Raw genomic sequence first — 16473 nt, 5'->3', positions numbered from 1 at the left:
ATAAAAAAAGGCAATGGCAAGCATTTTTATTCAAGATGTATTTAAGACATCACTTCTTCACATTCAGAGGTACTTTGTAACAAATCTTTACCAAAGGGTCCCCCTTTGCCTCTACCAGGGGGACTCGGAGTAGCCCCCCTCAAAATCGTAGGCCCATGCCAACTGGCCCCACTACCCCCCACCCTCTGCCCAGCCCTGCCTGGGAGAAGAGAAAGGTCTTAACCTGGCGCCGAAAATATAACAACGTTGGCGATAACAAGTCAAGCCCAAAGACCGAGGAAGTGGCTCTTTTAGTAAGTATTACATTACACCTCAACGTTCCTGAGCCTTGGGGATGCTTTTGCCTCTAGCCTACTGAGCCTGGGGGCAAGCAGGAGTTCAAGCATGGCTCTATAGCACGGGTGGGGAATTCAGGCCCCATGGTCCCAATATGGCCCTCCTGGGTCCCCCTCCACCATTGATCATTTGGTGGCTTCCTTGTTTCTCCCCACCACCACCACCCCATTCTAAAAGACTGACATGTCTCCCTACGGTTTAGTTACTGCCAGTAAGAGCTTAATATGCTGGTTTTTTATTTTATTGTAATTTTGGCTCTGCCCCCTTTCCCCCACCCACCACTGGGATGTGGCCTTTGAGAGCTTCTCTGAAATGGAATCCAGCCCTTGGGCTGAAAGAGGTTCCCCGGACCCCACCCCTCCCTGCTTTATAGCTCCCACCTCCTGTGCCATGTGTGGCTCTCATGCTTCAGAGTGACCATCTATTTCCGAAATGCTAGCTCAGCGGTGAGCAACTTGTGGCCTTCCAGATGTTTTGGCCTACAACTTCCATCTGCCAGCATAGTCACTGGTGAAGGACGATGGGAGTTGTAGGCCCAAACAGCTGGAGCACCAAAAGTCTCTCTCTCAAACACACACACACACCCCAGTTAGGGAAAACACGAAGAAAAAATTGGAAATGAACTCAGGCATTGGATACGAGATACTGAGAAAAAAGGAAGCTTGGAATGTTATGCACCTGTTAGTATGTGAACTGCTCTGTTGTTGAAGCGGCTTCTCTTGGGTTGTGTGCTCTTTTTCTTTTATTGCTGTTGTTTTTAATTATGAATATTAATCTGTTTTTATGACTGTTTCAACGAAGTTTATTTTAATTTTGGTTTAATTATGGTGAGCTGTCTCAAGCACAGTTTCTTGGGCAGGGGAATTGGGGTACAAATCAAATAGAAGTCACTAGAAATTTGGGGGGGGAAATAGCGGCTCAAAACTTAAACAATTCTGTGACAAGAGACTTCCTGTGCCTCCTCCATGCTACGAAAAAACACTACACTACCACACTAGAGGCCTTCAAGAGGCAGCTGGACAGCCATCTGTCAGGGATGCTTTAGGGTGGATTCCTGCATTGAGCAGGGGGTTGGACTCGATGGCCTTGTAGGCCCCTTCCAACTCTGCTATTCTATGATTCTAAGAGGTTGCGTTTGCCTGAGGAAAATGGGGGCACAAAGAAAAAGCTGACTCCCTTCAGAGTCCTGCCTGAGAGCTGTAATGGTGAAAGCTAGGTTCAGACTCCCCCCCTCCCCCAGCTGGCTCCCGTTGCATGGTGCCCTACGCTGCAAGACTCACCTTACTGAGCAACTCCTCCTGGTCAGTTTTGACCCCAAAGCGGGGGATGCTGGAATTGGTCAGGCTGGAACTGTGCATGAGTTTCTTGACGCCGCTGATCTGGCACATGGGTTGCTGACGCTTCTTCTTCTCCCGCTCTTTCTGTGTTGGGGATGGGATCTCCACGTCATTCTGCTTGTCTAAGGATGAAAAGAGACGGCATCTGAGAGAGAGAGAGAGGACAAGGACGAAAGACTGAAGGTGCCACCATCTGGCCTGCACAAGAATCTCTCTGGGTTCCCATCCACGTGTGTTCCGCGTGTGTTCCCACCCACCAAAACGATAACACTATACCACACAGAGACCCAGTCCACATGATTAAACAAACCATGGCTTAAAACTATGGGTCTCTTTTCCCTCAACAACCCAGAGTTCTGCATTCAGATGCATGGAGAGGATCCCAGGAATGGGACATTCTCAGGTTGTTTAGGAAAGCCGAAGCGGTCAGGAGTCCGCACGTTCGTTTCCATGCAGTAACGAACAATCCATGGTTTGCTTAATTAGGTCAAAGTTTCATTGCTAACTCACAGATTCCAGCATTTTAGTTAAGAACAAAACCTTAGTGGCTCATAATCCCATTCCTAATACTTATATTTATTTATTTATTTATTTATTTATTTATGGATTTTTATGCCGCCATTCAGCCAAAAAAGGCTCTCACGGCAGCTTACAAAAGTATTTCTTGACAGTCCCTGCCCACAGGCTTACAATCTAAAAGACATGACACAAAAGGAAAGGGGATTGGGAGGGAGGAGGAGGAGGGGGAAAGGAAATTATGTATTGTTGTTCATCAGAATGGAGAGGAAGGCAAGAAATACATATTATTATTGTTATTATTATTATTATTATTATTATTATTATTATTATTATTCCCTTGCAGAACAGTCAGGATATTGCAAGAATGGTTAAGTATCTATGGATGCTGTGCTAACAGCTGTGCAGAGACAATAACTTCTTAGCGTCTTCGAGGCATTATAGAGCCATCAGTTCCCATAGGACACAGTTTTGTCCCACCATGGTCTGTGTAATATCCATTTTGCTGGGTTTTTTTCTTCTGCCAAAATGGCATTTTGTTCCGCCCACTCCACTAATTTTTGATGTAAAAATCTAGTATATATTTTTGCAGGAATATCTATTAAACTAATGGGTCTGTAATTACTAGGGTCTCTACGATCACCTTTTTTGCTTCAAGTTATACCCAGGAAAAGCAGAAAAAAGGCCCCAGAAATGTAACCAGTGCAGCTGCAATAAATGTGTGTATGTTTTATTATTATTATTATTATTATTATTATTATTATTATTATTATTATTATTATTTATATAGCACCATTAATGTACATGGTGCTGTACAGAGTAAAACAATAAATAGCAAGACCCTGCCGCATAGGCTTACATTCTAATAGGTCTGATTGTTGCAGGTACCTATTGGATAGTAACAAAGCCCAGAACAGTTTAGGAACTATTTTTAAGGATGATGATGATGATGATGATGATGATGATGATGATGATGAAAGGGTAAGTGAATTAACAATGATCTACAGCAGTGTTTTGTTTTAATGAATGAATACAGTGCAAGCTATCCACTCCCGATACCAAGGACATTCCAAAGTTGGCTTTTTCTTTGGACAGTGCAGATTCCCAATCTCCAGTGCTTGAGAGGACTTCTGTTCAGATGTTTGTGTGTGTTTAAATAAGTGAAAAACAAAACAAAAGATCACTGGGGCTTCCCACACACAGCACCTCAACAGGATGCTCCCATCATTATGTGTTACGCTTATCAAACCTCTCAAGCTGGATCGGGGCTTCTTGCTCCAGACACTGGGAGGATGGGGGTAGGTTTAGCATTCACTTCCTATAATTTGGGGTGGGGGGAAGGAGAGTGAGAGAAAAGTAAAATGCTGGACATGAGGACAATGCTGTGGTAGTGGCAAATCAGGATGTGCGTGTGTGTGTGGGGAGAAGCTATGACCCCTGTTGAAGGCAGCTCGGTTGGTTTGTGGGGAAGGGGGAGTAAGATGTGTCCCCCGCCCCATCACTTGGTAGGCAGAGTAAGGAGCTGAACTGCTTTTTCACTCCTGAACTGGCCTCATCTAGAGTATTGCGTCCAGTTCTGGGCTCCACAATTCAAGAAGGACGCAGACAAGTTGGAGCGTGTTCAGAGGAGGGCAACCAGGATGATCAGGGGTCTGGAAACAAAGCCCTATGAGGAGAGACTGAAAGAACTGGGCATGTTTAGCCTGGAGAAGAGAAGATGGAGGGGAGACATGATAGCACTCTTCAAATACTTGAAAGGTTGTCACAAAGAGGAGGGCCAGGATCTCTTCTCGATCCTCCCAGAGTGCAGGACACGGAATAACGGGCTCAAGTTAAAGGAAGCCAGATTCCATCTGGACATCAGGAAAAACTTCCTGACTGTTAGAGCAGTGCGACAATGGAACCAGTTACCTAGGGAGGTTGTGGGCTCTCCCACACTAGAGGCCTTCAAGAGGCAGCTGGACAGCCATCTGCCAGGGATGCTTTAGGGTGGATTCCTGCATTGAGCAGGGAGTTGGACTCGATGGCCTTGTAGGCCCCTTCCAACTCTGCTATTCTATGATTCTATCTCTCAAACTGACCTCCAGGCCTGAGAAAGGAGAGATGGAGGAGGAGGAGGAGGAGGAGGAGGCCATGCTAGGAATTTTCCCCTCCACCTAGGTTCCTGAGCTGTCTCTTCAGGGGAAAAGGAGGTGGTGGATTGGGGGAGCTTTGGACAGGGAAGGAGAGGCTGGGAGATGCAGGCCTTGTCCATCCTTTTGCTCTCCTTGAGGCAATGACCCCAATGATGGATGGGAGGATGCATCGGAGTACGTGGGGTAAGTGCAAGCAGGCAGGGTTGGGAAAGGAATGGAACCTCTTGCCTACCTGTCAAACAGGTCAGGCCATTAACTGGTTAACATTAAAAAGGGGGTGTGGTGTGTGTGTGTGTGTGTGTGTGTGTGTGTGTGAGAGAGAGAGAGAGAGAGAGAGAGAGAGAGAGAGACAGCAGTACAGTTCCTTCCCCACCACCCAGAGACAACAGTAAACCGTCCCCTTTATTGATTCAATTCTTTGTACGCTTCCGTTCCCAATGGGCAGAGTGGGAAAGCTAATTTTCAAAAAGAAGTTGGAGAGAGTAACAGCACAGTGCCCCCCACCACACAAAAACCACATACAGACACGCACACACTCAGATACATGCAGTGTGTATCCTCCATCCCTCGAAATCTATTACCTGTGGATGAGATATCATGCAACTGTATACAGCCAGCACTAGAGGGCTCCACTGAGCTTTTGTGGCAGTGCTTCCTGGGGTGGGGGCAGACAGTGATGGAGGGCTCTAAACTGCAGGGCTGTAACCACAATGGAGAGCAGTTTTTTGGGGGGGAGGGGGAGACTCACCCTCAGGAGAGCAGGGCCTTGTTCCCCCACCTTCTTCTAGGACCGTCTCCAGGGGCAAGAAGTCACGGGTGGGTGGCACCCACTGGGAGAAGAGAGGTGGTGGTGGGGACAGCCTGCCCAGGGGTAGGTGGCGGACACTGGGGGAGCCCAGCGGGGGCAGGAAGTGGGGAGGGCGCAGGGTGACCGGGAAGTGAGAGCGGGTCACATCATCAGCTATGCCCCAATGGTAACTGCGGGAGAAGCAGCGGCAGGGCGGCCTCATGGCAGAGTGGGGGCGGGGGGCGGGGGGCGGGCAAGAGACCCCAGGAGGAAGCAGGGCAGGGGCCATGGCTGCATTCTAGAGTTCTGGGCTCTGCGTTGCTGGGAAACGGGACTGTGACCTCACAGCGCACCCAGAACGCTTCCGTGGGGGGGGAACGGAGGCCAGTGCCTCCCCTTCCTCGCCTGCCAGACACTTCCGGAAGACGGCCAGACACACACACCCTCCTCACCTGGGCTCGGTTCCTAAGACTGTGAACGTAAAATGGGAGCTGATTTTCCCAGGACCTCCCGCAGAGGAGAGGTGGGGGTTGCAAAGGGAGCCGGTCTTACAGAGACAGCGCAAGAGCCCAGATCCACCTGCTGCTGCCTCAACAGGCCACTTCTTGCATGGCCAAGAGGATTCTGGGATTGGCTTGGGAGCTGGACAGGTTGGAAACAGCTTGCTGCCCCACTGGCGAAAGGGCGGCCTACGCTATAGTGAGTGCTCTTTAACTTACACCACTCCAGGTCATAGGACAGTCAGGTCAGGGGCTTGTATGTGAATGTCTGAGGCAGGTCGTATTTCAAGCCGGAAAGGCAGGACAACACAGAGACACTTGGCAGAAGCAGGACAAGAACCAAGAGTTCTGTTTCCTTCCCTTTCCTCGCTCCCACTAAGACCTCTCTACCCACTGTGAGACAGGAACCACCCCGAAGTCCTGGCTGTTTCTTATAACTCACTTGACTCCACTCCTTGTTCACAGCCAAGAATGGAACCCTAATGTCCAGGCGGTTCCCAGACTCTGCTGGTCTGCTAGCTGCAACTTCCTCTGCCAGGATCTGAAACCACCCAGCCGTCCCAGTATCTGGAGCCTTGCTCGCCCGTACTGGAAACGCACGTCTCCAGTTCCCCGCCTATGCGCATAATCCGAAAAGCCACTTTCCGCACGGGCCCCCCTGCTCAGCACCAAACTGCCTGGGCGTGCTTGCTCTCTCTTGCATGTTTACCTTTGGTCCCTGAATGGCCTGGCCTGCCCCCTGACCTTGGCAGGAGAGGCCACGGCTGCTCAGGAGGAGCAGGGGGTGTGAATTCTGGCCCCTGCTCAGCTTACACTTGGCCTGAGCTCTCAGCCCCGGTTCCAGCTCTCACACAAGGCTCCCACTGAAGAGGCAGTTTGCATCAACATTTGCTTAAGGCTGGGTATTTGCATGTGCTGACGTCAGTGGAAGCCTGGCTTCTGCAGAACTCAGCAGGCCTCGGAGGGCTTGGCTTTGGATGCCCTCAGTTACCAGCGTGTGGGTCTGTTGGGGAGACGGACATGGAGGGGCCTCCAACTCCGAAAGTATCCACACGGCCACGTACGCTTCTATACGCAAGCATGGTGCCTGCACGTTAATTTGCCTTTCGCGACAGTGTCATGCAGCAGAGTGCGAGGTGTGAGTTTGCGCGGTGCTACGTTTGCGCACATAGCAGCGTTTGGAGGGGAGGTGTTTGCATATGCTGGTGTGTACATATTGAAGTGCCTGGCAGGCCAATCCTTTGCATGTTTACTTGGAAGTAAGCCTTATTGAGATGTGCTCAGAAGGTAAATGTGCACAAGAGTGAAGCTTTAGGCTGCAATCCTATACTCATTTACTGGGAGTTAAGTCCCATTGAATGGATCCAATGGAATGGACTTCTGAGTAGGCACGTACAGGATTGCACTGCTCTTGTGGCATTATCTTGTCCAGCCTCATGGAGCATGACCCGGCTGTCAAACCTGGGCATGTAGACTCTGTGGCAGTGGCCAGAAAGGCCCCCGCCAAACGAGAGACAGAACCCAGAAAGGGCCCCCACAGCTGGACCACCCTGGGCAAAGCAGAGAGATAATCTGGTTCTGGATTTGAGATGAGTATAGATAAAGCACAGCTGGACAGCGGAGATTTCGGCAAAACGGGGTTAGCTGGGCTCTGCAATTATGCACTGCCTACACATATATGCACTTTCTGGGACAGAAAGAAAAGATTACTAGTCCTGGCAAAGCTCAGTTACAATTAACTGTGAAACAAGAAACGCTGAAACCAATTGTTTATTAACCAAGACAAAGGAAAAAGGGGGGAAAAGGCTGAAGGAATCAAGGAGTTAGGTGATAATGAGGAAAAACAGAGCCTCACCAAAGTTTCACTCTCAAAACTTTAAGGGGAGGGGGGATCTTTTGAGGGGCACTTCCTGCAACCTCTAACAGGTGGCCTTCTCTGCGGCCAACTGCTCTGACGTCCGGTCACCTCTGCTGTTCTGATGGCTGGGCAGGTCAACTGGGAAGGAGAGTTATCCCAGCATGCAGTTCTCCTCAGCACCATTGTGCTTCTGTGTGTGGGTTTGCCTGCCTGCCTGCCTGCCTGCCTGCCTCATATGCCCCATCGCAGGGGTGCACAACCTGCACCCCAGATGCTAATGGAGACACACAAGCGGCAATGCCCACTGAAACCACTAGAAGGGGAGGCGGAGATGTTAGCCTCTCTCTTCCTCAGTGACCCCAAAGCAGCCTCCCCTCCCTCAGATCTTGTGCAAGATCATTGTATATGCGACTGTGTGTGCGGGCATGCATGCGTGCAACCCCTTTGGGGCCAAAAAGAGTGTGCAGCCCTGGCCTAATGGTACCTTGTTTGGGCTGGCAGCAATTTGCAGCGCCTATTTTCCTGCTGCTGCTGCGGTGGCATTTCTTTTTTTTTTCTCAGTGAGCTTTCTTCTTCCCCAGTGATCCCAGCCAATCAAAGCTGACTGTATGATGACATCAAGGAGGGCAAACAAAGCCAATGTGTTGCCCTTGGTTTAAATTGGTGTAGGGAGCGGCGGGAATCTCCCTGTTGCCAAGGCAACCATGCTGCCTCAGCACCAGGGATGTGCCTTGTCCTTCTATGCAGTAGTTTCACTGTAGTGGGTGTAGACGTTCTCTGAGCCCATTACAGGAGTATTGCGTCCAGTTCTGGGCTCCACAATTCAAGAAGGACGCATGCAAGCTGGAGCGTGTTCAGAGGAGGGCGACCAGGTTGATCAGGGGTCTGGAAACAAAGCCTTATGAAGAGAGACTGAAAGAACTGGGCATGTTTAGCCTGGAGAAGAGAAGATGGAGGGGAGACATGATAACACTCTTCAAACACTTAAAAGGTTGTCACACAGAGGAGGGCCAGGATCTCTTCTCGATCCTCCCAGAGTGCAGGACACGGAATAACGGGCTCAAGTTACAGGAAGCTAGATTCCGGCTGGACATCAGGAAAAACTTCCTGACTGTTAGAGCAGTACGACAATGGAACCAGTTATCTAGGGAAGTTGTGGGCTCTCCCATACTAGAGGCCTTCAAGAGGCAGCTGGACAACCATCTGTCAGGGATGCTTGAGGGTGGATTCCTGCATTGAGCAGGGGGTTGGACTCGATGGCCTTGTAGACCCCTTCCAACTCTGCTATTCTATGATTCTATGATTCTATGTGCATTTGAATATACAACCATGGGCACATTCTCACAGACATAGTTATGAGATACCACATGGAACTAGAATGAGATCTCCATCCCTCCCCCAGTGAATATTTTTGCTACCTTATAACCCACCCACCCCACCCCAGTCACTGAAAGCGGTGGTACTTTTGGAGGGATGCATGTGGAAATATTAGCACTTTGTCTCAGCTCTAAGGAAAATAATACAATATCAAGAGATATCCCTGAACAGAAGACAGACACATCTTGGAGAAATTGATTAGTTCATTATTAGACTTGGAAGAACAGATAAGAATTAGGACTGTTTTCAGATCACAATCAAGATATGCAGGCAAAAATGAAAGATTTAGAGACATTTTAATCAAATGTTATGACAATGAACTGAAGAGATAAATTATTACAGGTTTTATGGCAAACCTATAACATCTCTATCAAGCAAAAATTCAAGTCCTCTCAGATTTTTTTTTTATCAGAAATATTAAAGAAATGTAGAGCTTTCATATTTGTTACTACATCATCAGGTACTCATGGGATATTCAATTTAAATTAATAATTTTTCCGATATATGGTTCCCCCCCAGAAAAATGTAGCCCCTTTTCGAAGGAACACTTTAAGAAATCTAATAATCCCAAGAGTGAAACTGTGAGACACTTATGTGTAATGAAAAGAAATTGATGGCAGTTATACGAACGTTGTGGTGCACTTCTGCACGAAAGATAATTATATTAGGCTCTAATGGAGTAGCAGATCGTTTTCTTTTTAATTTCTAAACTGCCTTATCCTGTTTGAATGGAATGTCTCATGTGTAGATGGTGATGTCTGATTCTTTTTCCAGCTGGAGAACAAATCCTGGTCTATAACATTGTGTAAATAAGGATTTTACCAAAAAAAACGCCAGTGTACATGGGTAGAGCAGCAAGGGTCTTGACAATCCAGAGATAGGGCTCCTTTGCACTCACCTAAGAAGGTGTTGGAAATATATTCAGAGACCTGGTTTCCGGAGCGGCTCATTTCAGAGAGATGGGTTAATTCACGGTTCAGCATTCTTTTGAACTGTCAGAGAAAGAGAGAGAGAGAGAGAGAGACAGGGAGTTAATATAGATTTATCGTCATATACACTGGTGCAAATGGATGTGTATGTAAGTGCACAAACCTCACGATTGTGTTTCTCTGAACAAGACTTCCACTAGGCACGAGGGTGTTCTCATGGAGCGCCTCATTTTGTATGTGCTTGTAAATATAGACTCTGTGAGAATTACTGCACGCTACGTCTTGAATGTGTTCATTGCTCTAGTGCAGTGAGTTTTAAACTGTGTGCCTAGGGAACTTTGGGTTTCTAAGTGAGAAGATCAGCAGTGGCAAATGAGTGCATTTATCACTTCCAACCTTCTCCAACTTTCTTACTGTGCAGGGTGCAGCTGGGCTCAACCAGCAGCACCCGTTGTGAACTGAGCGCACACTTTAGAATACATACTAAATACAGCCCTTAATAATGTATGGGGATTCAGAAGAGGATTCCACAGTTGAAATGCAGGGTTTTCTTAGCAAACAAATCTACGTGGAAAAGGTTTTCCTGAAGGCAGGCGGGAAGCTTGAAAACCAGTGCTCTAGTGACATGCACTTCCATTGGATGTAGACATATTTTTTATGTAAGTATGCTGGGATCCAAACTTTTCCTGACATGGAGATGCTGTTATGGAGGCAGAGCATCTCAACAGCACAAGTGAGCTTGTGTATGCATATAAATTTTTGCTGCACCTTCATGAGAACACACACACTTCCATCAACACAACTTGTCTGCCATATCTGTGAGCATACGTTGCTGCTGTTTCCAGGAATGATGTGAGCTTTAGTGCAAGTACAACCCAGAGCATGAAGATATGCCTTGTGAACATGCATAGACTCTCTAAACAAACACCTGACTTTCAAGAGCGCTTTGATGGTGAAGCCCAAGTCCATTGCTGTCGCGGAAAGCCATTTATGGAGGGCAAGCTGAAATCTTCCATGCAATGACAACGGAATAAGCTTCATGGGGCATAGCGAAATTTACTTCTGAGTAGATTGTGCTAGAAGCTCTCTGAACTGCAGACCATGTTTGCCTTGCTCCCTGGCACAAAGAGGCTGGTCTAGACTAGGGATGTGCTCCGCTTCTAATCGGACCGGCGAATTAGAAGTGGAGCGGGGTGCTTCACCTCCCCTTAAGGCGGAGGCGAAGAGGATTGGGGGGCCGGCGGAGCGTGGCGAAGAGGATCGAGGTGAAGGCGGATCCTTCGCCTCGATCAGGAGCTCCACCGGAAAGGTAAGTGGGGTTTACTGGGCCCTGCCGCTGTCGCTGTCACCATGCGGCGACAGCAGCAGGGCCCGGTAACCCCCCCCTCCTCTCCCTTACCTGCCTCCGCCCACTGTCCCTCCCCTTCTTCAATTGAGCCCGCGGTTCAACCAGGAAGTCTAGGCCGCACTTGCGGCCCAGACTTCCTGGCTGAACCGCGGGCTCAATTGAAGAAGCCGACGGACCGCGGACGGAGGCAGGTAAGGCCCCCCTCCCCCTTGGTCCCTTACTGGGCTCTGCCGCCGTCGACGCGTGGGCGGCGACAGGGCCCAGTAAACCCCCCCCCGCCCTCCTCTCCCGGCCTTACCTTGCATCACTCCCCTCCACTGCGGAGCTCCGATTCGGAGCCGGAGCTCCGCGGTGAAGAGGAGTGGAGTATGGGCGGAGCGGCGCGGGCCGATCCGAAATTTTTGGATCGGCCCACGGGGCGGAGCGGGGGGTCCGTGCACACCCCTAGTCTAGATGGCCTTTGGTACCTTCCTACAGAATAGGGAAGGCACTGGACCCCACAATATGGCCTGCTCCATGGCCACCATCTCATCAAAACAAGGTTTGCCGTAAATGAATAACTTCGAATTGGATACAGATTTGGTGAAATGCCATTGCGGTGGGGGCACACGGAGAGAGGATGCTTCTGGGCATGAGATCGGCTCTATGTGGCTTGTGGGCCCCATATGGTTTGCTTAGGTGCTCAACCCATCGTTGCTCTTCTGCCCATACCTCTCTGCTACTTCAGCTCCATCTTGACTCACAGCTCCACTAGTTATTTCACGTTAAATGCTTTTGCTCCAGCCTCTTCAAAGGCTCCAAGTGGTTTCTTCTGCTCCTCCTCCTCCTCCACCACCACCAGCACCTCCGCAAAAAACCAGCTTTCCTCAAGAACACCTTTGTGCATGGCTCTCAGGCAGACCCATCCCTCCAAACCTGCTGACTTTGCCTTCCAATTCCGCTCAATCCTGCCACCCACCCCCATATGGAATTTAGTAAAGATCAGGCCCTATATGACCCCCATGCCCCTTCTCCTCCTGCGTTCCCCATAACAATGTGTTTCTTCTTTGAGGTTTGCAAGTTGATATAGCCACCTCTCACTCTTACAAAGGTGCCTTCCCCCCGCCCCCCCCCACCGGGTTTCCAGACTAAATCTCTGCTCTTGCCAAAGCCCACCTTCCTTCCTGCACCAGATGGTTTCTCTTTCTCTTCCCAAAAAGATGAAGGGAGGTACAATACCCAACTCCCATCAATCCCAGGCAGCATGGCGCCAACCTCCACGAAATTCGTAACATTTTCTCTATCTCTGAGGCCACACACCTGAAAGCGCTGAGCCCATCCCAATCTCTCCCAGGGACATTTTGACAGTTCTTCAAGCTTGCTGCTCCCACAGACTACCATTGCAAACAACAACAACTGCCCATGTAACAAAAGCACCGTTCCTGGGGCAGCTAACCTGGAATCTGAAGAGCGGACAATTTCCAATTCCTTCTAAGAAATGGGGCAGGCAGGCTATGGGAAGCTGGTACGGGAAGCAGCCAACAGTGAGAGGTTTTCATTCCCCGTGGTAGAAAGTGGGGTGGACTCATTGGACATCAAGAAAGTGGAGTGGGCTCACTTGGCCTGAAGTTATTTTGGGGTTGTTTTTTGAGGGGGTTGGGGAACAAAGTCTGGTGACCCTGCATTGGACCACCTTCTTTTTACCTGATGTAGAACCCTTGGGCCTCAACCCCATTCCTTTCCATGCAGCTGGTGGCAAAGAACCTAGCACCAAGTATTTGGGGTGGGGAGGGCGGACTGGCTCGCTTTCCCAGTTCTGGGCCTGACATTGCTCTCATTTCAAAACCCACTGTGTCCTTGAGAAAACTCCCGGATGCTGCTCCCTGGCAGAAGGGTTGAGGTGACTCATCAACTCGTCAGCCAAGACGGGTGATGCTATAGACTGCCTCGCCGCAGCAGCCTCGGGGAGAAACCAAAGGGAAAAGCCACCTTCCGGGCGGAGGGGTGCAGGGAGGGCAGCTGCTCTCGATTAAGGGGCGCCAAGGTGTTTATGCGGAAGCGCAATCCAAAGGCCCACACTGCTCCCTTCCAGCACAACAAACTTCTTCCTGTGCCTGGACTCACCCAGGCACACAGCAGCAGCAGCTCTGCAGTCAGACAGTCCTGCCTGCTCCCTGCCAGTTCCACACGTACTCCGTCATAGCAGGCCATGTGAAAATTCTGCCCCTGACACTGTGCCCCTTCATTTCCTGCCCCAATTCAAAAATTGGCCTTTCCTTACAGAAGCTTCCCCCACGTGGTTGACCTCCAGATACATCGTTGGACTTTAACTCCTAGCTCCCCCCAGCCAGCCGTGCTGGGATCTGTAGTCCAACCTGTCTGGAGGGCACCAGATTGGGGAAGGTTGTGAGGTCAACACGCTGCTCTGGGCTTCTTGGAGGAAGGGCAGAATGCAAAATTAACAAAACGAGGAGATGTATGAGTGACGGTAATTGCTCCTTACCTATGTGAGAAGGGAGCACGTGGAAGACAGCACAGCGGAGAGGCAGGCACTAGCAGCATATCTGGGGCTAGATCACAAGCTGCATAGGAGCCAACAGTGCGATATGGCTGCAAGAAAGGCCAGTGCTATTTTGGGCTGCATTAATAGAAGTATAGCTTCCAAATCGCATGAGGTACTGGTTCCTCTCCATTTGGCCCTGGTTAGGCCTCATCTAGAGTATTGCGTCCAGTTCTGGGCTCCACAATTCAAGAAGGATGCAGACAAGTTGGAGCATGTTCAGAGGAGGGCAACCAGGATGATCAGGGGTCTGGAAACAAAGCCCTATGAAGAGAGACTGAAAGAACTGGGCCTGTTTAGCCTGGAGAAGAGAAGACTGAGGGGAGACATGATAGCACTCTTCAAATACTTAAAAGGTTGTCCCACAGAGGAGGGCCAGGATCTCTTCTCGATCCTCCCAGAGTGCAGGACACGGAATAACGGGCTCAAGTTACAGGAAGCCAGATTCCGGCTGGACATCAGGAAAAACTTCCTGACTGTTAGAGCAGTACGACAATGGAACCAGTTGCCTAGGGAGGTTGTGGACTCTCCCACACTAGAGGCCTTCAAGAGGCAGCTGGACTACCATCTGTCAGGGATGCTTTAGGGTGGATTCCTGCATTGAGCAGGGGGTTGGACTTGATGGCCTTGTAGGCCCCTTCTAACTCTGCTATTCTATGATTCTATGCCTACATGGCTCTTAAGGAGCAGTCTGGGGATACTGCTTCTGATTTCCAGAGAGCCTGTGCTGCAAGCCAGGCTGTCCTCCACAAGCCCCATGGCTGATGAAGATGACCATACAGCTGCCCACTAGCAACACATGAAGGGAGAAGGTTGGACGGAGAAAGGTAATTGCCTTTTTCCAAGATACCTTCCAAACCATTGGTTGCCTGCTGCAGTAACCCATTAGTAGAACGGAGTGCCTGCTGTCTAGGAATAACCTTAGCCTTAGAGTTAACCCACTCGGAGGTTATCTCGTATGTACAAACTTCTTTCTGCATAAGTGAACCTAGCTAGAAACAATACATCAAGCCTGGAACAGAATCAGTTGAACATGGCTTCAACCAGGTCTTGCCTTGGACAAGGTACATGGAACAGCCATCTATGGACAAGGCTGGAAAGTGCTTTGGGAGACAGACGTCCATGGAATTGGGCCCTTGGATGCAATACACTTTTGAGTGGAGTTGCAAACAGCTGCCACAGGAATGGCTCCAACTTCACCCCACCTTCTGCTGTATGACAGATTCATCTACCTAATTCCTCGTTATTATTTGGCAGCAAACCACCCGTCCTTATAGCAGGTAGGAAGCTCTGTTTCTTGGCCATACTACAGAGTGAGGGAATATTGGGAATTTGTATATCTATATCAGACTCCCCCAACCTGGAGTCCTCCAGATGTTTTGGTGTATAACTCCCAGCATTCCTAACCATTGGCCATTCTGGCTGGGTCTAATGGGAGCTAAAGTCTAAAACATCTGGGGGACACAAGGTTGAGGAAGGCTGAACTATATTTATACACCGGGGATGGACAACTTGTGGCTCTCTAGATGTTTTGGCCTACAACTCCCATCAGCCAGCATAGTCAATGGCGAGATATAATGGGAGTTGTTGGCCAAAACATCCAAGGGGTTTACAACTTGCCCACCCCAACACAGACACACCCCACTCTGCTCCTAATAATTTACCACAAGCTTCTTAATTTTCTATGCTTCCTTATCTCATCTAACGCTTCTGTAACTCACCATGATTCCCACTTTGGGGGTAGGGAATGGCTACAGTGAGAAATAGACATTCAGGTAGTTGAAAGGGTCGAACAATAAAACTTCATATATTGATGCCAATAGTCTCATTAAGCTGATTTTATGTTAGCCCCTCAATGCTTCTGGGCTGCTGTCCTGCTGTTGATGTGCTTGTGTGAAGGATAGAAATGCAGTTTAAAAAGCATTCATTTATTTGTGTGTGTGCGTGTGGGGGGGAGGGTAATAATTGATAGCCATGCAGGAAGGTAGATTTTAAATCACATTTCAGATGGAAGTGTTCTATCTGAAGTGTATTTTTAGTCTACCACCTGTGTGTCAAAATTTAAACCAGAAAAAAAATAACTTGTGAATAGTGGTGAATGCGGAGTAGCTGAAGCCAGGGAAGATTCCCAAGTGAGAACTCAAAGTGCTTCATAACACATGTGTGAGTTTGGCCTTAGTTTCCTGTACAACATGATTGCTCTGTGTCACGGAACAAAGGTCAAGATGGCAACGCCATTGCCTTCCCCCCACCCTCGCCCAGCAAATTGCCAGGGGACGAAGAAATCACTCTTACCAGAGGTCTGTACTGATTGCTTGCAGAGGGCTTTTGAAATTAGGCTGAGGGTTGCAAGTTGCTCACTCCTGTCTGAGGGCACTGACCGTTATGATGGAGAACAGGGGGGAAGTATATGGAGTGAGGTGGGGGCAGGAAGCGGGTACATCAGAGTCTGGAGAAGAACCATCTCTGTCACTTGAGGCTCAGGTGGCCTCAGTGGCATGGAGTGCCTTCTACCAGCTTCGGCTGGTGGTCCAGCTACACCCCTATCTGGACAGGGATAACCTAGCATCAGTTGTCTACGCTCTGCTAAGCTCCAAATTAGATTACTGCAATGGACTCTACGTGGAGCTGCCTTTGAAGACGGTTTGGAAGCTGCAGCTTGTGCAAAATGCAACGCCCAGATTGATAACTGCAACCAGAAGGTTCAAGCATATAAGACCAATTCTGGCCCACTTGCATTGGCTGCCTGTATGTTTCCGAGCCCAATTCAAGGTGCTGGTTTTAACCTATAAAGCCTTTCATGGCTTGGGA

The 16473-nt window shown here is 49.2% G+C and overlaps 1 protein-coding gene across 8 annotated transcripts in view; it reads right to left on the bottom strand.

Annotated features, from left to right (window-relative positions):
• The window catches only part of PDE4A (phosphodiesterase 4A), a 490724-nt gene that overhangs the window by 22322 nt on the left and 451929 nt on the right, over positions 1–16473 (bottom strand). For all 8 annotated transcript variants that reach the window (XM_063119318.1, XM_063119316.1, XM_063119324.1 and 5 more), the window contains 2 exons: positions 9745–9838; positions 1617–1795 (listed from right to left, as the gene is read on the bottom strand). In XM_063119318.1, the coding sequence (XP_062975388.1) occupies positions 1617–1795; positions 9745–9838 (273 nt within the window). The remainder of the gene's footprint in view (positions 1–1616; positions 1796–9744; positions 9839–16473) is intronic.

This window comes from Elgaria multicarinata, chromosome 3, assembly GCF_023053635.1.
Source record: "Elgaria multicarinata webbii isolate HBS135686 ecotype San Diego chromosome 3, rElgMul1.1.pri, whole genome shotgun sequence".
Classification (NCBI taxonomy): Eukaryota; Metazoa; Chordata; class Lepidosauria; order Squamata; family Anguidae; genus Elgaria; species Elgaria multicarinata.
The sequence above is the reverse complement of the archived record's forward strand: the minus strand, read 5'-3'. Positions and strand labels throughout refer to the sequence as shown.